Raw genomic sequence first — 24431 nt, 5'->3', positions numbered from 1 at the left:
TGCTAATTAACGCCCCCCCCAGCCATGGGGGCTGATCCTGTGAGCCCCCCGCGATGCGTTTGAGGGTTTCAGGCAATGGGGGGACCCCGCAGGGACTTCAGCGGCTGCTCGTGTCCCCAGGGGTGGGGGATAGAGGAGGTCTCACTGGGTCTGTCCCCAAATCTTGCTGGTGACAGATCCTGGGGGATGCAGCTGAGGGGTCCGGGGGTGGGGATGGGGTGTGGGATTGAGTCCCAGCACAAGCCCCCATCCCAAACCTTGCTGGGATTTGCCTCCCCCATCGCCTGCATCCCCCACATCACCAGGCAGACACGGATCCCCGGGAAGGGCCACCAAGGGCTTTATTCCAGGGGGGTCACAGGGCCACCACGCACTCAGTGCCGGGGTACTCGGGTGGGTTGAGCTCAAACTTCTTCTGCACGTCGTAGGGCAGGAACCGCCCGGCCACGAAGTGCTGGCGGCCGAGGAAGCGGCGGGCGCACTGCTTGGGCGCTGACAGCGACACCAGCACCTCGGGGCTGATGCCACCGCTGCCCCCGGCCTCCGCGTCCCACCCTGCGGGGGCAAAAAACACCGGGGAGGGGGTCAGGGAGGTGACCCCAGCAGCACGGAGGATGCTCTGGGGTGGAGGAGATGGGGAGGGGGAGATGGGGAGGGCGCAGGGGGTGCCAACGCCCTCTCGCTGGCACGGCCACCCGGCATGGCCGCGGCCGCAGGCTGGCACGACGCGGGGTTCTCTCGGCGAGGATTCACCGGCGGCCGTGCCGAGGGCTCCTGTTTGCCGCGCGGTGCGGGGGGACGCGGCGGGGGGGGCTCTGATGGCAATTCCAGGCCTGGCTACCAGACGCCCGGGTGTTTTCGAATTACATCATGTCTCAGTTCGGGGAGTTTGTTATTTACCGTGGATGCCCTGAACGCGCCCGCGGAGAGCGGCTGCCAGCCCCAGCACCGGGGATGCTGCCAGCCTGGCCGAGGGGGGAGCCGGGGGGGGGGTCCCCGGGGCTGTCCCCACCCCGAGAGGGCACCGGGAGGGCTCTGGGGGTGCCCAGGTGCCAAACCCACAGCGATGGCACCGCGAGCCCGGGGCTGGGCAGGGGGGGGTCCCATCCTGCCGCGAGGGGCTGAGCGCGGTGCCAGACCTGAGGGCACGTCCAGGCTGACGATGGGGATGCGGACGTGCTTCAGGGTGGCCAGGATGGCCGCGCAGGGCTCTTTCCCCTCTCCAGCCTCCGCCTCGGCTCCCAGCACGGCGTCCACCACGGCGTTGTAGGCGTCGTTGATCAGCTGAACCTGGGGGGGACGCGCGATGGCCAGGGGGTCCCCGTCCAGACAACAGGGAACGGGCACCAAACCCCACGCGGCGAGGCCGTTTGTCCTGCTCGAAGAGCTTCACCCAGCACCTCCTGCCAAGAAATATCCTCCCCCCAACCCAAGCTGAGGTGGGACGAGGGGCAGCGCCCGGCACGCCAAGATGCGCCGCCTGGGCCAGGGCAACGCTCGCGGGTCACATTCCTCCTGCCGAGCCCAGCGCTTCCAACAACAACAGAGCCGGTGGCTGGCGGGGCCGCGGCAGCCGCCGCTGGATTCCATGGCATCCCCGGGCTCCCAGCAGAGCCGGGGGCGGGAGATGGGGGGAAGGAATCAAAACCAAAGAAAAAAAAAAATATATAGGAATAATAAACTCAAGCACGCCAGGCGTGGAGCGTGGGGATGGTGGCGCGAGGGGGCTCACCTCGGTGGGGAGGTAGGAGAGGAAGGGGATGTCCATCTTCTCGCACTGCGTGGTGAAATCGCGGTACAGGGGGTCCGGGGAGCGCTTGGGATAGAAGATGGTGGGCTCGTAGTCCTGCACGGCGGAGAGCAGGGAGGTGGGGTTGGAACCTGGCATCGCTCGGGGATGAAGAGGAGGAGGAGGAAGGGAGGAAGATACCTACAAAGACGCGCAGGTGCCGCGCACACACCAGCCCGATGGCTCCGTTCTGCGCCGGGCCGCACGCCACCAGCACCGTGGGCTGCTTGCGCGGCAGCGACGGCAGCGGGAACGCCTGCCAGGAGGAGATGGGGACACGGAGCCACCGCTGAGCCCTGTGACCCCGGCGCCAGCCCTGGGGATGGCACCCAGGGACGCGGCAGGGGCAGAGGAATCAGGGCTGGAGGGTGCGTGATGAGGCTGGGGATGCTTGAGGTGGGATGGAGATGGTACCTGCAGCAGGATGGGGGTGGCTCCCAGGGCAGGATGGGACCCACAGCGGGATGAGGAAAATGCCCACAACGAGGTGAGGCTGGCACCAATACCAGGCTGGCACTAGTGGTGGGATGAGGATGATGTCCAAGGTGGGATGAGGATGATGTCCAAGGTGGGACGGGGATGATGCCCAAGATGGGATGAGGATGATGTCCCAGGTGGGATGAGGATGATGTCCAAGGCGGGATGGGGATGATGCCCAAGGTGGGATGAGGATGATGTCCAAAGTGGGATGGGGATGATGTCCAAGGTGGGATGGGGATGACGTCCAAGGTGGGATGGGGATGATGCCCGAGGTGGGATGGGGATGATGCCCGAGGTGGGATGGGGATGATGCCCGAGGTGGGATGAGGATGATGTCCAAGGTGGGATGGGGATGATGTCCAAGGTGGGATGGGGATGATGCCCAAGGTGGGATGGGGATGATGCCCAAGGTGGGATGAGGATGATGTCCGAAGTGGGACAGGGATGGTGCCCACAGCAGAACGAGGATGTTGTCCATGGTGGGATGCTAACAGCACCCACGGTGGGATAAGGAAGATGCCTCCAAAGTGCAGGTTTAGGCAATTTTAGTATTTGAATTCTGCATATTCTGCATTTGCTCAGGGGCATGATTTAGGGGCAGATAGGAATGGTTGGACTTGATGATCCAAGAGGTCTTTTCCAACCTGGTGATTCTATGATTCTATGCCCACGGTGGGATGGGGAAGATGCCCGCGGTGGGGTGCCCGGGACAAGGAGGCTGCCGCGGTGGGACAGGGCTCCCCGCCAGCCTGCAGGGAGGTGGCCGCGCGCTCCGCATACCAGCAGGCTGCTACGGAAGGCTCTGTTTATCCGTTGACGGATATTTTCCTGCTCATGGAGCCTGGCTCCTGGTCCCATCCCGCTGCCAGAGACCTGAGCGGCACGGCCCGCTCGCAGCCGCCGGTGAGCTGGACAAAGCCTCGCTTGCCTGGCCCTGGATCAGTGCCGGCCGCCCCGACAGCTGCCTTGGGGCTCCCGGGGACGTGCCGGGAGGGGATGATGCCGGGGACCCTGGCTGGGTGCGGGGACCCCCATGCTGGCACCCATGGATGCTCCCCCAGGCTCAGCCCCAAGAGGAAGAGGATGATGCTGGGCTCCACGAGGAGGATGCTCAGTCCTGCTCTCCCCGGAGCTGAGGACGCTGCGATACTGGGGTCCCTGGTGGGGCGGGCAGCCCCCAGGCAGCGCTGGGACCCAGAGAGACTCCAACACCCCAGAATTTCCCTTCCTCATGCAAGTCCCCTACATTTTTAAAAGGGGAGGGCAGAGACGGGCCAGACACCTCCAGCGGAAAAGCTGAGCCAGGCGGGCGAGGAGCTCGCCAGCCTCCCAGGCACAAAGCTGCCCTTGATGCTGTGCCTCGTCCTCCTCCTCCTCGCACCCAGCACAAGCTCTCGGGGCTCCCAGCGCCAGGAGGGCATTGCCAGGGCTTGGGGACCCCCAAACCCCTCCTCGCTGCACACAGCAAGAATCATAGAATGACCAGGTTGGAAAAGACCCATCGGATCATCGAGTCCAACCATTCCCATCAATCACTAACCCATGTCCCTCAGCACCTCGTCCACCCGTCCCTTAAACCCCTCCAGGGAAGGGGACTCAAACCCCTGTCCCCACAGGTTTGTCCAGGGCAGGAGGGAGATCACAGCAGGAGAGGGAAAGGCCACATAGAGGGATGGGGGTGAGAGAGCAGCCAGCAGCGAAGCCCCCAGCCCCAGCCAGGTGAGCCCAGCCCTGGTGGGCACCTCACCTTGGTGACGGCCACGGCACAGGCATGGCCCCACATCTCGATCAGCTGCTGCCGCCCGAAGCGATAATCCTCCAGCAGCTCCTTCTCCAGGGCTTCTGCCTCTGCCTTGCTGCGGGGAGAACCCAGAGGGTGAGGATGGCAACGTGCCCACCACCCCCCAGCCCCTCGGAACCCCTGCTCTGACCCCAGGGGCAGGGGAGGGGACGCTTGAGGCTGAAAGAGGGGAGATGGAGATGAGATATTAGGGAGAAATGTTTTGCTGTGAGGATGGGGAGACCCTGGGTGCCCAGAGCAGGGGTGGCTGCCCCATCCCTGGAGGGGTTCAAGGCCAGGTTGGATGGGGCTTGGAGCCCCTGATCCAGCGGGAGGTGTCCCTGCCCAGGGCAGGCGGGACTGGATGGGCATGGAGGTCCCTTCCAACCCAACCCATCCCATGGTTCGATGCTCAGGGGTGCTGGGGACTCGCAGGGCTCAGGATTCGGGGCTCCGTGCCGCAGGCTGCTCCGTGCGAGGCACGGCCCTGGCAGCGTCCCCGGGCTCGTGGGGCTCAGGCTGTTATATAAAAGTGAACAAAGCTGCGGTTGTTCCTTGGCTGCCGAGCCCAAAAGTTGGCAGGGCCAGGGAGCCTCCAAATTGGACAATAATTGCTCACATCTGTTGGCTCACCTGCGCCGCGGACGGGAACAGCGTGTGCCGGGCCCAGCGAGCTGCTGCCACGCGTGTTAGGGAAGGGATGGGGGAGCCTGGAGCTCTGGAGAGGCCGGAGTTGGGATCATTGGGGGAGAGGGGAGCAAACCCACAGCCCCACGGAGAAGAAGAGGAGCGGCTGAGAGAGGAGCTGGGGTGCCCCAGCTCCTCTCTCAGCCGCTCCTCTTCTTCTCCAGCCCCTTCCCCAGCTCCGTTGCTCTTCTCTGGACTCGCTCCAGAGCCTCAACATCCTCCTTGTGGTGAGGGGCCCAGAACTGACCCCAGGATTCGAGGAGCGGTCTCACCAGGGCCGAGGCCAGAGGGAGAAGAACCTCCCTGGTCCAGCGCTTGGCCCCTGCCCTGGGTGTCTGGACAAACCCCACGGATCTGCCGTGTCCTGGTCACTCTGGCAGGTCCCATCGACCCCCAAATCCTCTGGGTGTCCCCGTCCAACTCCTGAATGTCCTGCCAGACCCTCAGAAAAGCCTCATCCTGTCCCATCCCATCCAACCCTTTGTCATCCCCTCCCATCCCTGCTCCCACCCACCCCGTCCCCAATCCTTGGGTGCCCTCTAGTGATCCCCAGCCCCACGGCAGGACCTGGGGGGCAGAGAGCTGGGGGTGTTCAGCCTGGAGAAGAGGAGGCTGAGGGGAGACCTCATTGCTCTCTCCAACTCCCTGAAAGGAGGTTGTGGAGAGGAGGGAGCTGGGCTCTTCTCCCAAGGGACAGGGGACAGGACGAGAGGGAATGGCCTCAAGCTCCACCAGGGGAGGGTCAGGCTGGACATCAGGAAAAAATATTTCATGGAAAGGGTGATTGGTCCCTGTCCGAGGCTGCCCAGGGAGGGGGTTGAGTCCCCTTCCCTGGAGGGGTTTAAGGGACGGGTGGACGAGGTGCTGAAGGACATGGGTTAGTGATCAATGGGAACGGTTGGACTTGATGACCCGATGGGTCTTTTCCAACCTGGTGATTCTGTGATTCTATAACAGGGTGGGAGAAAGGGCCAAGCGCAGCCCCCAGCTGCCCGTCCCGTGCCAGGGCTGGCAGAGCAGAGCAGAGCAGAGCGGATCCCGGCGCAGCTGTGTTGTCCTTCACCCAACAAAAGGCACGTTCCAGCCCTGACAAAGTTCCCCACGTCCTCTCTGGGGGAGAACATTGCCCCTAATCGGTGCTGGCAGGGAGTCCTGGGCCCCGGCCCGGGCTGGCTCCCGCTGGCCTGGCACCCGCCCCAGGGAGGGGGGACTCGTCACGGGGCTCCCCACATCCTGCAGTGTCCCCCAAACCACCTGCCCCGGCATCTGTGGCTCGGCTTTCTTCCACGGCTTAGGGGTGCAGGGGGAAAATGCTGCCTCCAAACCCTGCGCAGGGGCAGGAACCTTGGAGCCCCAGTCTGACCAGTTCAACCCAGTTCCTGGTGCCTCCCGGGGGGACAGCAGGTACCCGAGGCTGCCACGAGAGCACAGGGAGCAGGAGGGAGAGGAGCTGGTGGATGAGGGGCTCCAGAGCATCCCGGCCGTGTCCCCTCCCGCACCCTGGCCCCAAGAGCCCAGCTCCACATCCCAATTCATAGAAACACAGAATCACCAGGTCGGAAAAGACCCACCGGATCATCAAGTCCAACCATTCCTTTCAAACACTAAACCATCCTGGCTCCCCACATCCCAACTCCGTGTTTCTGCCCCCCCTGCATCCCACATCCCAGCCCCGCATCCCAACTCTGTTTTCCCCTCCCGCATCCCAGCCCCGCATCCCAACTCCGTTTTCCTCTCCCGCATCCCAGCCCCGCATCCCAGCTCCGTTTTCCCCTCCCGCATCCCAGCTCCACGTCCCCCCTCCCTCTCGGCCCCCCCCGGTCCCCGCCGGGGTCCCCCCTCCCCGCCGCCGCCGGAGCCCTCGCTGCCGCAGCCATGGAGACCCGGGATGCAGTTGCCCTGGCAACCGAGGCTCCTCGGGTACCAGACCCCGCGGCTCGGGGTTGGGGGGACAAGCTGGGGTTGGATGGCCCCGGGGGAACCGCAGGCGCCGCTCCCAGCCCGGAGCAGCCCGGGAACGGCGAACCGGGGCAGGATCCGAGCCGCCGGGGGCGGGTCCCGGTCTCACCTGAGGTACCGGGGCGGCTCCCGGCCGGGGCGCGGCGCGGAGCTCATCCCGGAGCTCATCCCGGAGCTCTTCCCGGGAGCAGCGGATCCCTGCGGGAACGGCGGGGGCGGTGCCGACCGGGGGAGGAGGCTCCGGTTGCCCCCCCCGCCCCAATCCCCCGCGGGCGGCGCTGCCGGGGGGCGGGGGGGGCGGCAGATAACAGCATCCACTCCCCTCCCCGCACCCCGGGAAAGCCCTGAGCATTGGGAATGTGCCAGACACCCCAAATCGGTGCTTTTCACCCCGGTGGAAGCCACATCCACAGCACCAGAACCTGTAGGGCTGGCCCCCCCAACACTCCAGACCCCCCCAAACCCAAATTCCCACCACAAGGAAAGCTGGGAGCGCAGGCATCTCGCCTCTCTTGGAGCGCAGGGCTCAGCCCCACAGCTGCCCCCACCCCACATTCCCACCCCAATCCAGAGCTCCAGGACCCCCACAAGCAAGAAAAGCCACAAGCGCCCCGGGAACGGTGAAATTCCCCACAGAGCCGTACAGGACACCGGGTTGGACACCGTGAACTGTGTGGTTTTAATAACAGACACCGGAACAGGCAGCGCCGGGGGGAACCGGTGGCCCGGGAGGTGCCGTGCCGGGCCTTTCCGCGCCGCTCGGGGCCTCAGACATAGTACTGCAGCCCAAACTTCTCGTTGTCCATCTCGGCAGCGGGGCGCAGGTAGTAGAGCTCGTCCAGAGTCGGGGGGACCCAGCGGTCGGTGTGGAAGAGGGATTCGCCAACCTGGGCGGGGAGAGCACGCCCGGAGCTGCAATCGGCGCAGCCGCCTCGCCGGGATCTCCGCTCCCCCGGCTCTAAGCCCCCACGGGGATAAGGAGCCTCATCCCTCAGCCCTCAGTGCCAGATCCCGGGAGGCTGCTTCATTCCCAGAAGGCTCCCAAGACACCAGACAGACCCAAAGCCACCGGGATGGCCGATTCCTGCCCCCGCCTCCTCCCTGGAATCACAAACCTTCCAGCCAGGAACGTCCTTCATGATTTTGGCCTCCTCATCCAGGTTCTGCCGCAGCAGGCGGAGGGTTCTGGAAAAGGGGGAGAGGCTGAGCCACAGCGGGGGGGACGGGGACGGGAGCTGCCCCCGTAGCCGCGATCCGTACCTGCGATCTGACTCCGCCTGCAGCAGCGGCATCAGGGCGATCCGCGCCTCCAGGTCCTCGATGAGGAGGCGCCTGCACCAGGGGTCGGAACTCAGTGCTTGGAGGGGGGGAAATCGGGAAGGGAAGAGGAGGGGAAACCGGGCAGGGTTGAGGGGGCAGGGAAATCGGGAGAACTGGGGATGAGGAGAAAGCGAATCCTGGGAAGGGCAGCGGGGCCGGGTCCCAGAGCACGAGATGCTGAACCAGAGAGCGGTGAGGGGGGGCAGGGAGGGGACACGGTGGAGTCACAGGAGCGGGAGGAGACAACAGAGGAGGGAACGGGGCACCCCAGGGAGGAAGCAGGGTGAGCCCAGCGGGAGCCTTGGGAGTGAGGGAGCCCTGGGAGTGGGGAGAAGCCCCGGGAGGAGCTCCCGGGAGTGGAGGAGGTTTGGAGGTGGGGGGGGGGCGGCACCTGCGCTCCCGGTTCCACTTGATGAGGGTGTAGTAGCCCAGCAGGAGGCTGCCCACGCCGAGCGCAAAGAGGCTGTAACCTGCGGGGAGAGCGGGGACCGGCGGTGCTGGGGGCCCGGGGCACCGGGGGGACCGAGCACCAGAGGCCCAGGGCACGGAGGGGCCCGGGGCGACCAAGGCACTGGAGAAACTGGGCACGGGGAAGGGGACCGGAGCCCCGGGGGGACCTGGGAGACCGGGCACCGAGGGGACCGGAGCGCTGAAGGGACTGGACACCAGAAGGACCGGGGAAGCTGGGGGACCGAGCGCCGGCGATCTGGGGCACCGGAGGGACCGGGCACCTGGGGAGCCGGGTTAATGGGGCACGGGGGGACCGGGGAGACTGAACATCGGGAATCCACGGCGCTCAGGGGACGGGGCACGAGGGGGCCCGGGCCCCGAAAGGCGCGGTGCTGGGGTTACCGGGCACCGGGGATCCGGGGCGCCGCGAGGTTCGGAGCACCGGAGGGACCGGGCCACCGGCTCTCCCCCCGCAGAGGCCTCTCCTCGCCCCCCTCCCCACCTGAGAGGCCGCGGCGCGGGAGGTGCCGCTTGTAGTCGATGGGCCCGTACCCGCCCGGCGGGGCCATGTCCTGCTTCACCTTCGGCGCCGCCATCGCCGCGCGCGCGCGTCACTTCCGCCGCGCTACCGGAAGCGCTGCTGGAGGGGGGATCACGTGACCACAACACCCCACCCGCCGAGCCTGAAGGGGCCCCGCCTTAAAGGGGCAACGCCTTAAAGGGGCAACGCTTTAAAGCACGCCCGGACCCCCTATGCACCCCCAGCCCCCCTCGGTGCCCCCCGGGGCTCCCCTGCACCCCCCGGCACCCCAATCCCCGGGGACCGTCCACGGTGCTGGAGCTCCTAGCTGGGTGGGGGGGAAACTGGGAGTTTGCACCCCCCCCTGCAGGCTGCCCCCAGCCCCACACCCCCAAAACCCAGGGTGCCCCCAGCCCCCTGCACCCCAGCCCCCGGCTCTGCTCCCCCCAAGCCTAAAAAGCCCCCTCAGCTCCAGCTGCCGAGCCCCCATCACTTTGTTCCCCCAGCCCCTCGCCCCCCGAGCTCCCCATTTGCCCCCCTCCTCCAGGCCCAAAAGCTGCGGGGTCAGCGCTCGCAGCCCCTTCTCTTTCTCCCTGCCCCCCCAGCCCTGTTCCCCCCCAAACCCGAAGCTCCTGCAGCAGCTCAGGGGGGAAGCGCGCGACCCCCCCTCACCCCTCAACCCCTGCAGCCCCCAAACCCCCAACCCCTCGCGCCCCACTCCTCAGCTCGGTGCCCCCCGAGCCCCCCACACCATCGCTTTATCACCACCCCCAGCACCCTGCACCCCCCAGCGTGGCTTTTCCCTGCGCCCCGAGCTCTCTAAGCCCCCCAGATCCAGGTCACTCTTGTCTTAAGCCCTAATCAGAGGCCGTAATCCCTCGCCGGCCTCAGGGAATTAATAATTTTGCAGCTGGTGTGGCCGAAGCCACCAAGCAGGCACCGGCCGAGGGGCTGGGGGCACCCGGGGTTAGGGGGACCCTTCGGCTGAACCCCACAGGCAGCAGCTCCCGCTTCTCCAGCTCCGCTTTGCTCCCAGAGCCCCTGGAGACACAGGACGGGGTGGGAGGCACTGAGGGACATGGGTTAGTGATTGATGGGAATGGTTGGACTCGATGATCCGATGGGTCTCTTCCAACCTGGTGATTCTGTGATTCTACGATCTGGGTGCTGGTAAATTGCCCTCAGGAAGGCGGCGTGGCTCTGGCAGGACACCCCCACGTTCCCGCGTCCAACCTGGCTGCGCCTGGGGAGGAAAAGCAGGATTGGAGACTCAAGACTAAGGGAGACTCCATCCAAGTGGAAAACTGAAGCCAGAGCTCTGTCCTCCCCTCCATCTCCCCCGCCCAGAGCAGGGGTGGCTGCCCCATCCCTGGAGGGGTTCAAGGCCAGGCTGGATGGGGCTTGGAGCCCCTGATCCAGTGGGAGGTGTCCCTGCCCATGGAGATGAAGCTCCTTCCAACCCAAACCATTCCAGGATTCAGTCTTACCCACCGGAGATGGAAAACCCACTGGGATTTGTGCAGCCGCCTCCCCTGCAGTGAGGACGAAGGGGCTGAGGGATGGGCTGGACACCCCAGCATCGTGGAATGGTTTGGAGTGGAAGGGACCTCATCTCCATCCTCTCCATCCTCCTCTCCGACAGGCCGAGCTGATCCCAACCTGGACACTCTGGAAAGATGAGAGAGATCGCACCTTTTGTCCATGTGTTTATCACAGAATCACAGAATAACCAGGTTGGAAGAGACCCACCGGATCATCGAGTCCAACCGTTATTGTCACCCCAGCACTAACCCCCTCGCACACAAGGGACGGAGGGGGATGTCGGACCTTCTCCCCCCCCAGGAGCAGGGCTGAGTGGTAATTTTTTTCCTATTTTTTTTTTTCAAATTGTTGTTTTATTATCAAAGATTTGGACTCACAATAAATACGAGGGATGAACCCAGACCCTGCGCCTCCCGTGGCCGAGGATTATAAAGTCTTTTTGCTTTTTCTTGCTTTAAAAAAGCACAATGCAAGTTCTTTCGCTAAATGCAACACACAGTGACCTCTGCCTTAAGCAGACGAACACTGTGGTGGCTCCTTGAGGTCTTTCTGCATTTTATATATATATAAATTTTTTTTAAAAGCCTTCTGTGCCCCCTCCTTCCAAAAGGAAAGTGAGAAAGGAACCAAATGGGTTTTGGATGAGACCTGTGCCTAAACCACCTCTGCTCTTTCCTGCAGCCCCAGACTCCGTTTTTTCCATCCTGAACAGTACTTTGGCTGTTTATTTTTTTGTTAGCAAGCAAAAAATGATGGTAATTTGGTTTGAGAATCCAGAGGTGAACAAACAGTTCCCCAAAACGATGATAAAAACTTCTATAGAAAAACCCAAACCCCCATTTTAGATTATCGAAACGAAAGGTTCTACCAGGTCACCTGTCATTTTTCCGAGCAAACGAGTTTCCCCTTGTTGTCTTACTGATGCTCAGAAATCAAAGAGATAATAAATTAGGTTATATATATATATATATAAAAATCCCAAACGTAAAAGAAACCACACAGCTCCCAAAGGGCCACACGGATTTCAAATGAAAATCCGGGGTTTATTTCACAAGTTGCTAAAATCTAAGTACAATAGTCGTTTTCATTATTACTGTATTATAAAATCTTGTCGTCGCAACGTCTCCAAGAAAGGTTATATGGCTTGCAGGAACCAAGGCTGCTCTGACCCTCTCCCCAGGAGAGGGGGAAGCAAGCAGCATCCGAGCAATGTCAACCAGCTCATGCAGCAGTTTGCAGCGAAGCACTGGAGGGTGGGGAGCGGGACACGGCGCCGGGGACTCCACCTGATGCCATATTCCAAGTCAGACGGTCGAGCGGCACGCTCAGTGTCGTGTTCGGAGGGAGCTCGGAGGACCAGGGGCTGTTCCTGGGAGAGGGGGCTCCGGGGCAGAGCAGAGCCCTTCCCGAGGCGAATCCCAAACGTGACAGCAGGAGGGAGAAACCAAAGATTTGTTTGTAACAGCGTGTCCAACCCCCCTCCTTCCCCACTCCCAACGCTTTAACCTTTCAAGCAAAACACCATCCCGTGAAGATCCCATCCGATCGAGCTTTCCTGTTGGTGGTTGGGGGTTTGGGGGGGTTTCCTGCAAGAAGGGGAAAGTGTGGATGGGGAGGAGATGTGGAAAGGCTGCAGCCAGTGTTGTAACAATGACCTAAACCCAGCACGGAACCTCAACCAGCCCAGTTCAACACTTCTCAACGGACTATGCAGTCCTGACTTTAAAGGAAGAAGGAATTCTGGCATTTAACACATTTACACCCAGGTCTTTTCCTGGGGTTTTTATCTAAAACACATCTGCAATAAACATCCTCCACGTTACCTGCACCGCTCCGAGAACCACAGGTCAAAAACGATGTCAAAACCAGTTTGAATCCCGACAGCCAAATATCTCTGGAATATTTTCGGTTCGCTTACAGAGCCTTCAGAGTAACTGCCCCAACTTAACACTTGTGGGGTTTGCATTAAACGAACACAAAGTGTGTTCTGACATCACCGAGGGAGCAGTGTCTGAGAGACAGCGCAAGCAGACGCCTTTTTATTGTCAGCTCTGAATCTTAAAATCAGTCTTCTCAATATTTTAAGGCTTATTTTGAGTCTCCCCTGTCCGTTCTGCTGGAATTCAAGAGTACAAGCTGCTGCACTGCCGGTATCCAAAAAGGTTTTGACAGAGCTCTTCGAACAGGTAGTTTAATGGTTCCACCCCCCTTCCAGTTTTCCACCCTTTTCCCCAGCATCAGTGAAGCTGATGGGAAGGGATCGTGAAGCTGTCCAGGTATCGGAATTGGAGTTTGAGAAGTTTTGCTTGTTCCTTTTAAATAAACACACTCTTCCCCAGGGATTTAACTGCCAGACGCTTGCAGGGACGATGATGAGAACATAGATATTGGCCAGAAGAGAGAAAAAAGCCACCCCAACCCCCTCCCCCCAGTAAGGAACTGGAACTTTCCCATAATATTTCAAGGTGCAAGAATAAAATGCACTCTATTTGCTCTCCACATCTCCCGATCCAAAATATCTTGGAATGAAAAGAAAAATTAAACCTTCAAACCAATTCCTCTCATTCCCGTTCAGCTCTTAACACACATTTGTAAACCAAACCGAAACTCAAGTCAAAATTGAAACTCTAGGGCTTTTAAACAGCAACAAAGACCATTTGGCCAAACTCGGTTTTCTAGGCTATTGAACAGTTTTCAAAGTATCTAAAAATGGCAATATTCACACAACAGAAGAAGGGCTAAAACCGAACGGGTTCTCCGGGTCTCTACGCGATGGTTGGATCTGAAGGGGGACAACCCTGTACAACATTTGAAGTTCGATCTAACAGCGACTGCTAAGAAAATAGATTCAGCATCGACTGAATAGTAACCCCTTCCCTCTTTTCTCTTATATATAGATATATAGATATATAGATATAATTCTGCAATTAATTCTTATCAGCACTACCTCTAGCGCCGATCCTCAACACAAGTAGTAAGGCAAGTATTTCTGCCGCTTGAATTCAACTTCCATTTGGGAGAAGCACAGGGAAGAGGATGAGAAGGGGAAAAATAAAAAAGCCAACCTGGACCTGAAGGGTTTGGGTTTAACCTGTGGAATCCCCAAAATGTATGAAACCACCTAGAAACAGGTCATCTAAAGCTCTATCAAAAAGGAAATACTGCAGGGATGGACAGAGCATGCTTGGTTCGCCTGGAAGAACGGAGCCTCCGGAGGGATCCAGGCGGGCAGCCCCGGCCCCTGCGTGCCCAGCGTGTCCTGGGCCACCAGGATCGGCCGCTCTCGGCAGAGGAAGGAGCCTGACAGCAGCCTCCTGCTCCTCCGCTCCCTCCACTCGCCCTTTCTGATTGCGTGCAGCTTCTGGAATTCCTATTTTTTTTTCTGTTTTTTTTCTTTTTTTTTTTTGAGTAAAACTGCTCAAAACAACAACAACAAAAACCCTCCAAAAAGAAAATAAATCAGAAACAGTTTCATTTTGAAGTCTCTGGGAACATAGGAAACGCCCAACTGCTCTTCGCTGAATTAGAAAGACTGAACAAAGGTGTTTGTCTATGCAGTAAATTAGATTTTAGACTACCAACAGTTCAAAGTCTATTCAAAACAGAATCCAACAAAAGTGAGAGACTCCTGCGCTGGTTCCCACCTACCAGACAAGTTTTGGTGGCAGCCAGTCCCTTAGAAAAAAAACAACCATCCTCAATTGAATCGGAGTTTGCACTTAGTTATAATGAGCTCATCATCAGATTTTGAAACATTATGATCCGTAGACTCCCTTCCTGGCTGGAGGAGGAGCAGGGAAGAAAAGCAAACATGAACTCGGCTCACTAAATGCGTCGGTAAGATGGGGCTGAAATTCTTCTCATCCATGCCGGATGGCGAATGAACACACCGCACTCGGTGAGTGATCGTTATTAATAAAGAAACCGAAGGCAGAGAGTCGTTTAGTCCTCCTCTTGTGCTGGTGACCAAAAAAATCCAAACTAAATACATAAAGCCAAACAAAAAAAAAGAAGAATTCTTCCCCTTCCCTGACAGCCTCCATCACCAGTCGGTCGTTAGAATCCGAGAATCAAATGAGCTGAAGTCTTTTCCCACCCACGTGGTGTCGTTTTCTCGTAGCAGGGACAGCAGCACTCGATGGGATGAGGAGTGGTCTTCTTGCATCCTATAAAGCCTGGGGCATATCCAGCTGGGATTAAAGCAGATTCCACTGTAATGTGGTATAAAGAGGATGGCAGAAACAGGAAAGTCTTCCTCTCGGGCGTTCCCTCTGCATTATTTCCACGTGGCGGACTGTGGGATGGACCGTGGGGGAATCATATCCAGGAGATATTCACGCTGGCGGTCTACTGCTGAGGAGGACTTGTGCACAGCTAAACTAGGATTGACGAAGGGTAAAGGCCCACCTGAGGGGACAGAGAAGGGAGGACAAGGGTCATGGTATAGGACAACCATGAGAGAAAACAGTGCCAAAACTACATCACTTGCATTTCATTCACATGGAAACAGATCAACTAAGCATGGGGCACTACTGGCCCTGGAGGTCAGACAAATACACAACATCCCAATAAACAGGAGCAAGATTTTGTACTAGAAATGAAGATTTGAACAGGCTAGAGCTCTCAGCAATTAAATTACACTTTAAATGATATGTTAAGCTGTCAGGAATAAAAAAAAAAAAATCAAAAGCAATCCATTCAATCCCGGGTAAGAAAGTAGATCACTGAGAAGCAAGCTGCTACGGTGTTTCCTTCCTGGAGACCCTAATTATCATTTAAGAAAACAAATGACTCTTCTCAAGTCAGATTCCTGTATATAAAACCAAGATTAGATTAGAATTTTTAATTTCCTCTTGTTCAAATCAACAGCTTCAGGTTTTTTCAGATCCTGAGGGATGCTGAGAGTGTGCACTGTGGTCTCACCTAGAGCAAAACCGTTGCTTTCAGCAGACAAAACCCACCAGTAACAATTGAACGAACCCCCGGAGAGGAGTGACCAGCGGTGCCAGCTGCGCACACGGGCTCAGCGATGCACGGGCTGACGTTACATCCACCCAGTCTGTTTATAAACATGCAAAGCCACCGTTTTTATCTGGCAGCACCACCCGACTGCCCCTTCTGCCGAGCGCAAACCACACCTAAAGTGTAAACACCAAGAGCAAAACCTCGGTGTCGCGGGGCTCGCATGCAGGAAGTGTCAAAGAGAAAGGGTCCTTACCCAAGGAACTATGATTGTTGGACAGAGTGCAGCTACTAAGTACAAATAAAAGAAACTTGAGAGAAAAATCTACCTGTATTGATGGAAGTCTTCTTCCAGGCGGCAGCGCTGCCCTTGCTGACCGGTCTCTCAGCATGCTTACCTGGCCTACTCCCAAGTGCTGCTGCAGACGATGCATTCTGCAACTTGGGTGACTGGCTAAATGCATGCAACACTCCCCGTGGAGCTCCCGCAGGACCTCGGGACATCTGGCTAGAAGTCTGGTGAGAGAGCAAACGGTGAGACAGGCACAGGAGCTTCCAGTCTCACAAGTACAACAGCTCCGACCAATCTTTACTGCCCCACTTCTCCTTTCATAAAATCATAGAATCACCAGGTTGGAAGAGACCCACCGGATCATCGAGTCCAACCATTCCCACCAATCACTAACCCATGTCCCTCAGCACCTCGTCCACCCGTCCCTTAAACCCCTCCAGGGAAGGGGACTCAACCCCCTCCCTGGGCAGCCTCGGACAGGGACCAATCACCCTTTCCATGAAAATTTTTTTTCCTATTGTTCAGCCTGAACCTCCCCTGGCGGAGCTTGAGGCCATTCCCTCTCGTCCTGTCCCCTGTCCCTTGGGAGAAGAGCCCAGCTCCCTCCTCTCCACAACCTCCTTTCAGGCAGTTGGAGAGAGCAATGAGGTCTCCCCTCAGCCCCCTCTTCTCCAGGATAAACACCCCCAGCTCTCTCAGCTGCTCCTCTTGTTCTCCAGCCCCTTCCCCAGCTTCGTTGCTCTTCTCTGGACTCGCTCCAGAGCCTCAACATCCTTCTTGTGGTGAGGGGCCCAGAACTGACCCCAGGATTTGAGGTGCGGTCTCACCAGTGCTCGGCTGCTTCTGCCAAGTCTGGAACGCATTCCTACAGTGTCAGGGCTGAAAACTTCCAAGAGATCTCTACGTGAAAATAAGAATCCGCTTTCTGCTTCTGAAAGTGCCTGGAAGGATGAGGAATTACCAGCAACTGCAAAGCAGCAAGTGTGCTGTGTAAGCACCTCCAGCACAGGCAGCGCTCTGCTTCCCTGTCCTGAATAACCTGTACCTGGAGAATCTCGACTCACAGCAGCACTTGAGCAAATGCTGCTTTGCCCCAACTGAATGACGGTTTCACAAGGTGTGAGAGACTCAGAATCCCATCAGGGATGGTTGTTACCATCACCTTATAATTCCACAAGCAACGTTATGTGCTCCTTCCCTCCCCCAGCATCACAGTGCCTCACCTGCTTGAGCGAGTGGTGCTGCACGATTGGGTCTGACTTGGCCTGCACGGGGGACGCGGTTTGCTGCAGTATCCGCTGCTCGATCTCCTGCTCCTGCTGCAGCGCTTTGACAAAGGCAGCCTTCAGCCTGTTGGTGTGCTCGGCTTTCAAGGCCTTTTTCTGATTCGATGTCATGCAGGTTTCACACATGATGGTTCCATTCTTCTCCTCCCTCCAGCGGCAGGTGAAGTCAGTCTTACACTGAGCACACATGTAGGGCTCGCGAGACGATACAGCAATCGAAACTTTACCTGGAAAACACAAGCAGCTTAGCTCAGCTCTGGCTGCACCTTCTATGAGTGAATAATACTCGAGAAACCTCAAGGATATCACAGCATTAAACAACCCCAAAGCAACCCCTCCGCCTCAAACTCTCCTCTCTCCAAAGCCTTTTGCATCCCTAAAGCTTTAAACCCTTTCCTGCTGGGAGCATGGGCAGCAGATGCTTCGTTAGATACCGCTTAGAGAATTTAGCAGTGATGGACAAACTGATAGGAAGTGAACAGCTCTGGAGAGAAATGGATGCGTTTGAGAGAAATCTTTACAACCAGTTTCTTGCTTATGGGAGATCAGAGCATTTTTTAAGACTTTAAGACGTTTTTTAGAATTTTAACTGAAACAGCTAGAAAATCATTGAAGTAAGACATGCCTAGCTTTGACAGAGCATGGCAATTCAGTCCCACAGAGCCTGAAACTCCTCAGGCCTGCTATTGAGATCAAGCCTGGATGGGAAAGGATCTCTCCTTGCTTTTTGAGGAACACTTTTAATGCTCTCTCACCTTGAGTTTCCAGCAAATTCTGCACAACTTCTTCCAACCCGACTAAGTAAATAAATTCATTATTAGCTGCACTCGGCAGGAAGTTCATCTCTGGCGCAGGCGGCTTGGGAGGAGGGATCTCCAACAGCGTCTTCTCCAGCTGCTTCCGCAAGGCGAGCTTGGCGGCGGCTTGCCGGCTGGCCGGCGACTCGTTGGAGTTGATGGAAGCAGCACTGGTCGTGGTGGCATTAGTGGATGTGACGTTTGTACCTTTGATGGAAGTTGGTGAAGCCTGGGAGGAAATGGGACACAGCTCAGTGACGCGTGCTGGATGTTCTCCTGTGAGGGTGGGGAGCTCCGGGCAACCTGTACCACTGCAAGTCGTGGCTGCCCCATCCCTGGACGTGTTGAAGGCCAGGCTGGATGAGGCTTGGAACAACCGGATCCAGCGGGAAGTGTCCCTGCCCATGGCAGGGGGCGGGACTGGATGGGGAGATCCCTTCCAACCCAACCCATCCTGTGATTCTATGATTCTTTGCTGATCATTTTTATAAGGCAGTTTAAAAGTTCCAAAATAAAAAACAACAAGGAGGAGCCCTTTTCCTTACTATTTTGTCAAAGCACTGACTTTAAAATGTTCCCTTTATCTACACCCCTTGTATGGCAACACCAGTGGTAGATGTTAAGCTTCAGTGCCTCTTGGTGTTTCAAACCCGAATGCTGATCCATTTTGAGCTCTGTCTACCAGAACTCATATACGCTTTCCAAGGAAAGGAGAAAAAAGCGTAATGGACAGTTTCATATTAGATACCAAATACGAACTGAGGCACAGCACTGCACTCCCTGGAACACACATTCCTTCCCAGTACCCTGCAATGCTTTTCCTCATTCCTTCGTACAGGCGGTGAACACGATCACAGAAAGGAACTGCATGGGAAGAACAAGGAGCAGGACAGCTGTAGCAATAAGCAACCACATCGATTAAGAACCAGACAATCAGTAATTACAATAATTTATCTGTTTCTCCGAGGTAAATGCTAAGTTTGACACAAAAATCCCTTACGGAACTCACCTGTGGGATGTTGACGAGCAGGCTCGTGTTGGGGACGTTGGCGACGCGGATCAGCCCCTGCTGGATGATTCGCTGCCCCTGAATTTGGACGCTGGGGACTGATGCCCGTGGTGCCAACAGCAGCGGCGGCGGCCCCGTGCTGGAGTGCTGTCGGATGTTGTGGATTTGCTGGGAAGAGACAGAAACGGGCTGATCCAACGGCACCATCAACGACAGGGAGGATCAGGACAGTGAGACGCAAGGGGCAGGAGTCGAATGGGATGATGTGAGACAGCGGAAAGGAGGCAAGGCAGGGAACGCGAAGAAAGCACATTAATTAACACCCATGTCAAAATGTGACAGTTTTCCCTTTCCCTCTGTCAAAATGAGATGAGTAGAATGTAAGATGCTCGTAGGTGAGGCCACTGCGTTACAGCCAGCACAGCTGTGCCAAAAACCTAAGTTTCCGAGTTAAACTTCTTTCAGAATGTGGCTGTTAAGCATGTTTCATTTTAAAGGTGTTAGGAAAGCTGTTCTTCAGAATGAGGTTTTCTTCACAATCAGAACAGCAAGAAAATGAAATAGCAAATCTCTGCCTTCCTCCTTAGCACTGGCTATGAAACAGAGCAGCCCTTTCACTGCAAAATAAATCCTCCTTTAACAAGGAAATGTTCTTTCTTGGTATTCCAGGAAGTCATTCTTTTAGAAGAGCGTATCAAACTGAACATCGCTTTCCTACTTCTTTATGACACTGTTATTTTCTGTCCCAGGTGATAAAGACCCTGCACTTCCAGCCAACGATCTTATTTCAGCAGCTCTTATTCAATTACAAGACAGACACAATGAGGAAAAAAAAAAAAGTGAGTTTTAGCATTTGAAAAGGTGAAATTCATATGAGAGCAAGAACAATGACGGGAAAAAAGGGAAAAAGGAGGGATTGTGTTTCATTTCCTCTGCTTTCCTCAAAAGCAAGTGAAGGTGGAAGTCTGTAAATTAACTTTGATAATAAAGGCAAACAAACTGCTTTGGTGCAGCTACGGAGCATCCTGCATCGCCACAGGATTCCCTCATGCTTTGCTGGAAGCGTTAGGGGACAGCACAATACGCCAAACTGGAATGATTTGGGATCTTTCAGCAGCAACATATCTAACCCTAGTAAGAAAATCCAGCAAGAACTTCATAGGTCCCCTCCAGCCGAGCTGAAAGATGACCAAGAGAAGGTAAAGCTGCACGAAGAGAAACCAGAACAGATCCACCACAGGGTACAAACTCACCTGCGCTCCTCTGACCAGAGGGGGCATTACTATCTGCGTGTTTTGCTGAGTTCCTAGTTTCGAAGAAGCCTGCTGCCCTCCACGGACCAAGGGAGGAGGAATAACAGTGCCTGGGATACGCGTAGAAGATGTCTGTAAAACAGAAAATAGCTTACTCTCATTGTTTTGCTCCAGTGTACTTATCCACGAGTTCTGCTGCTGCTCAGCGTGCTGGTAAAGCAGCATCTGAAACCTTAGGCGGCGACAGACCCGCGTAAGGACGCGACGGCAGTCTGGCTACCGGCTCGGGGATTGTTCTTTCTCATCCTGCATGGAATTCAAAAGGTAAAGAGCCATCCTGAACAATGTTTTCATCTGTCCTCCCCCTGCTGAAGTCCAGTAGCTCAGAAGAGCCGTGCTGAGACAGCGGACAGACACGCCATAACTCGCGCCCGAGAGGGGCTCCCCTCCCTGGCTGATGCGATGGAGGCAGCATCGGTCTTGAGCCAATGGAAAGCAAGCCAATGGAAAGCCTGTAGGACAAGGGATGGCTTCAGGGTCCAAAAAAAGAGCAAAAACCAAAAAAAGTGCTTTGGCAGGGAGTAAGTGAATGGGGACACACAAACTGCTGGCTTCAAGGAGAAGCACGGGGCAGACAGAAGTTGGATCGAGACACAGGAATGTGGGGTGGGGAGGAGGCCAGGCACGTGGACGTATGGGGGAAGGTGAAAAAGAGACAGGAGAAGGGAAAAGCTTTAGAGAAAATGAAAAAAAAGAAAAGGAATCAGACTAAAGAAGTCTGAAAAATTGCTGCCCACGCTTTTTGGGCTGCAGGCTGCATTCAGTCCTCAAGGTTTCTCGTGACGCGATAAAAGGTGATTCGGTTTCACGCACCGCTTCCATCCCTACAGAGCACCAACGCTACGCAATCCAGCCTGGGACGCACTCACAGCTCAAGAGCAACAAACCTCTCCCTCCTCTCCCTTTGGCTTTCTGCATCTTGCTGCTTCCCTGGCCATCCAACGTGAGTGAAGCCGTCTAAAAACCCTGAGACTCCCACGTTCCTGAGTTATCACGTGCACACACACGATGTGTTACAGCAGGGAGGGAGGTTTTCTCCATGCCATTCAACGCAAGCCCAAACATTAGCTCCTACACACAGGGATTAGTGGAGTTTTAAAGTCAGGCAAAAGCAGATGGGCATCAGGTTAATTTGCCTAAACACTGCAAATTTGAGGGAGTAACTTCAGTTCTGGATTCCTGGCTCCCAGCTCTACGCTCTGTCCCGTCGCAGTTCCACTGTTGCTGAAGGTTTAGCTTGTGGTCCAGTTCCTCTGAAAGTGCTGTCTGGTGAAGGCAACGTGCCTCGAGGGAAAAGACGCCTCCAGCTGACAGAGAGCTTTAGCTTTGTGAATGCTTTTACCCCTTCCCTTGCGTTACCACGTTCTAGGGGACTCGGAAACGCAGAGCTGCCATTTGACAAGTGAAATCACTTGGCGCTGAAGCAGTTTCGAAATTGGTTTTGATTAGCCCAAGGTAAATTACCAGAAATGCTTTAAATCCAAAAGCAATCAAGATGCCAGATTCAAAAGGAAGATTAGGTCAGCAGATTTCAATTGGCTCTGCTTGTTTCTTTTCTTCCCCAAGGCCCTTCAACATTTCATTTAGTCTGAACTGATCTATCCTGCCATCGTGTGCCATCCAGCCACCAACCCAGCAGATAAAACCCATATGCCTCGCTCAGCTCTTACAGTTAACGATACTGAGGGCACAATTAAGTCTCCAGAGGGTACGGCAACAGGCTGCCACAAAATTTCTACCAGGTACCAATTGACAAGATGAGAGGAAATGGCCTCAAGTCGTGCCAGGGGAGGTTTAGATCGGATATTTAGGAAGAATTTCTTCACTGAGAGAGCGGCGAAGCCCTGGCTGCCCAGGGCAGTGGGAGAGTCTCCATCCCTGGAGGGGCTCAAAACACGTGTACATGTGGTATTTGCGACATGGTTTAGTAAAGGATGGTGATGTTGGGCTGACGGTTGGACTGGATGAGCTTAGAAATCTTTTCCAACCTTAATGATTATGGGATTCTATGACCGAAGTCCAGGGCAGCCGCCTTTCGTCAGCAGCCGTTAGCACTAGCATGATGTACGCATCAGCGGAGTGGATCAGGATGATCAGCCACTGCAAAATAAGCTGATGAGTTACCTGCGTGCGACATTCTACTTTGATCTCCCACAGCCATAGTTCTTAAAAAGCTTATGGTGGGGTCTGTGGGAGTCATGAGAGAATTCCACCTGGCTGCGAGCCACTAAGGTGACGGGATCGTCCTTCCCTGCGGTGCGCACGGCCTACGCCTGGCAGCCTGGCCCACCCCACTGACCTGGAGGGACGGCTTGCCGGCAGGAACGCTCTGCGGTCCCCGCACCAAGGGCGGAGGGGTGGCCACAGCACTCCCAGAGGAACCAGCAGGCTGGAAGAGGAAAAACCAGAAAGAAAGCAGACGAGTGTAAGGGTGGAAGCAGAATTACAGAAGCTAAGGGAATAAAAGCGTTTACCTCCTTGTGCTGCGGTAAGAGATTCTTCAAAGAGTGTGGCTTTCCCCCTCCCCCCAGCCCTTTCCTCCTCCAAGCATCTCAACATGCGTATTTAAATGAAGACATTATTAGGTAAATGCAGATAAGTTTATACCAGGAAAATAAAAGAGCCTGTACACCAAAAGCAGAGCAATTTCAGCAGTCTCGGCTCACAGCCCGCCCCAGGCGTACCCACCATCATCGCCGGTCCCAGCAGCTTAGGCTCAAGCACAATGCAAAGGGAAAAAGAGATTCAGGAAAAAGATTTCCATTATTAAGAAGCTAGGACGTGCCATTTCACCCTCGGTAGTTCTAACACTACCCTGCGTTCAGCAGTGAGCTGAGAGATGCGGGCGCTTCATTAGTTTTGATCCCATCTACTCTGAAGTCCAGGAGGAAGACGCCAACAAACCAACCAAAGGCAGCCAGGAGAGCTGTGCTGACACCCATCGGCACCGAGACGTGCACTTCAACCTACACATCATCCCCAGCACAAAATCCCTCACCAGCATCGCTGTACAACAGCTTTGTTGCCATTGTTACAGACTCCTGAATTCAGCCCGTGCCTTGACAGCAGCGCGTGGGGTGCTCACCCGCGGCGCCTCCCCACCTCCTCTGCTCCTCTCCTGCCCCCTCATCTCCTCCCTGGGCTCCAGCGGCGCACGGGGCGAGCGGACTGGGCGAGCTCCGACAGCCGGCGTCACCGAGTTCCCAATGGGAACAGTTCTCCCAGCACGTGAGATACTGCACGTGGGGGTGTGAGATGGGGAGGGGGCAGGAAAAAGGAGGAACGGAGCTCAGGATGGGAGAGCTGGACCTTTCCTTCCAAGGGCTGCTTGGATGTTCTGGACGATGGAAATGTGCGGATTGACTTAACCTGTGAAACCTGGAATCCAGACCTGGACAAAGCGCAGCCCTTGGCTGCCAGCTCCAGACTGGGGCTCAAACACTTCACCTCTGCCTGTCCGCACATTCCTTACGTGCAAGAACCGCCTCCAAATATACTTCAGCAGTCCCTACGTGGCATTAAGGACTGGACAGTGTGTGTAACAATTGCCAGCGCACTACAGTCATAAATGCATCTAAGTACAAAATGGTCTTCACCTTTTGGAGAGGCTCCTGATCAGGGAGTGCAGGGACAGGATAAGGGGGAACGGTTTTCAGCTGAAAGAGGGGATATTGAGATAAGGTCTGAGGCAGAAATGTTTTGCAGTGAGGGTGGGGAGGCCCTGGCCCAGGCTGCCCAGAGCAGGGGTGGCTGCCCCATCCCTGGAGGGTTCAAGGCCAGGTTGGATGGAGCTTGGAGCAACCAAATCCAGTGGGAGGTGTCCCTGCCCGTGGCAGGGGTGGGACTGGATGGGCTTTAAGGACCCTCATAAGATTTTGTGGTTCTACCATCAACTGTCTTGCCAAGACCAAAAAAGGAATTCCACCTAGAGAATGGTTATCAGGAGAAGCCACTAAAGATTTTATGAAAAGTGAGATCTGCTTTATCCAAAAGCTCTTACAATCCGCAGGCTACAACTGCCACAGTTATTAGAAGTTCCCTCTCCATTCTGCAAGACGCAATGAGAAGCGTCCGCAGGAACAGCAGTACCTTCTGAGTCGTGGTCTCCTTCTGGATTTGACTTTGCCGCAACTTTTTCAACAAAACCAGCTTTGCTTCTTCTAACCGTAGCTCTTCCTTCAGTTGTTTAATCATCCTCTCACGCTCCTCTGGGCTACTTTTCTGCAGGGCCAGGCAAGGCAATAG

At 56.1% G+C, this 24431-nt stretch overlaps 3 protein-coding genes across 6 annotated transcripts in view; all 3 read right to left on the bottom strand.

Moving 5' to 3' along the window:
- Positions 1–344: 344 nt before the first annotated feature.
- On the bottom strand, positions 345–6906 carry YJEFN3 (YjeF N-terminal domain containing 3). 2 transcript variants are annotated; one of them, XM_069878325.1, is made up of 6 exons: positions 6805–6906; positions 4017–4125; positions 1935–2045; positions 1733–1846; positions 1140–1290; positions 345–555 (listed from the first exon to the last, which is right to left on the bottom strand). In XM_069878325.1, the coding sequence occupies exons 1-6, from the start codon at positions 6861–6863 to the stop codon at positions 356–358; spliced, it is 744 nt and encodes a 247-aa protein (XP_069734426.1). In that variant the 5' UTR covers positions 6864–6906; the 3' UTR covers positions 345–355. The 2 variants fall into 2 exon arrangements, with proteins under 2 accessions (XP_069734426.1, XP_069734427.1); XM_069878326.1 differs by lacking the exons at positions 4017–4125; positions 6805–6906 and adding an exon at positions 3050–3231.
- A 444-nt stretch (positions 6907–7350) lies between these two features.
- On the bottom strand, positions 7351–9074 carry NDUFA13 (NADH:ubiquinone oxidoreductase subunit A13). The gene is made up of 5 exons (XM_069878333.1): positions 8968–9074; positions 8407–8485; positions 7956–8027; positions 7811–7880; positions 7351–7582 (listed from the first exon to the last, which is right to left on the bottom strand). Exons 1-5 carry the CDS (start codon positions 9059–9061, stop codon positions 7463–7465), a joined length of 435 nt encoding a protein of 144 aa, XP_069734434.1. The 5' UTR covers positions 9062–9074; the 3' UTR covers positions 7351–7462.
- A 2475-nt stretch (positions 9075–11549) lies between these two features.
- Positions 11550–24431, bottom strand: part of GATAD2A (GATA zinc finger domain containing 2A) — a 58565-nt gene continuing 45683 nt past the window's right edge. The window contains exons 5-12 of one of the 3 annotated variants that reach the window (XM_069878304.1): positions 24276–24407; positions 22486–22575; positions 20127–20258; positions 18874–19041; positions 17823–18093; positions 17005–17294; positions 15819–16005; positions 11550–14934 (exon numbers count right to left, since the gene is read on the bottom strand). In XM_069878304.1, the coding sequence (XP_069734405.1) occupies positions 14804–14934; positions 15819–16005; positions 17005–17294; positions 17823–18093; positions 18874–19041; positions 20127–20258; positions 22486–22575; positions 24276–24407 (1401 nt within the window). In that variant the 3' untranslated portion in view covers positions 11550–14803. The remainder of the gene's footprint in view (positions 14935–15818; positions 16006–17004; positions 17295–17822; positions 18094–18873; positions 19042–20126; positions 20259–22485; positions 22576–24275; positions 24408–24431) is intronic. The other 2 variants (XM_069878305.1, XM_069878306.1) reach the window with 2 other exon arrangements.

The sequence above is a fragment of the Phaenicophaeus curvirostris genome, chromosome 28, assembly GCF_032191515.1.
Source record: "Phaenicophaeus curvirostris isolate KB17595 chromosome 28, BPBGC_Pcur_1.0, whole genome shotgun sequence".
Taxonomy (NCBI): Eukaryota; Metazoa; Chordata; class Aves; order Cuculiformes; family Cuculidae; genus Phaenicophaeus; species Phaenicophaeus curvirostris.
The sequence above is the reverse complement of the archived record's forward strand: the minus strand, read 5'-3'. Positions and strand labels throughout refer to the sequence as shown.

Bases quoted from the DNA above. Each gene is read 5' to 3' on its own strand.
- YJEFN3 (XM_069878325.1), bottom strand. From the start codon at position 6,863: ATGAGCTCCGGGATGAGCTCCGCGCCGCGCCCCGGCCGGGAGCCGCCC. The intron at 2,046-4,016 runs GTGAGGTGCCCA...TCCTCCTGGCAG, and splicing joins GTGCCGTGGCCGTCACCAAG to GCGTTCCCGCTGCCGTCGCT. The intron at 556-1,139 runs GTCTGGCACCGC...TTGCCCCCGCAG, and splicing joins CAGCCTGGACGTGCCCTCAG to GGTGGGACGCGGAGGCCGGG.
- NDUFA13 (XM_069878333.1), bottom strand. From the start codon at position 9,061: ATGGCGGCGCCGAAGGTGAAGCAGGACATGGCCCCGCCGGGCGGGTAC. The intron at 8,028-8,406 runs GTGCCGCCCCCC...CCCCTGGTGCAG, and splicing joins AAGTGGAACCGGGAGCGCAG to GCGCCTCCTCATCGAGGACC. The intron at 7,881-7,955 runs GTACGGATCGCG...CCCCTTTTCCAG, and splicing joins CAGGCGGAGTCAGATCGCAG to AACCCTCCGCCTGCTGCGGC.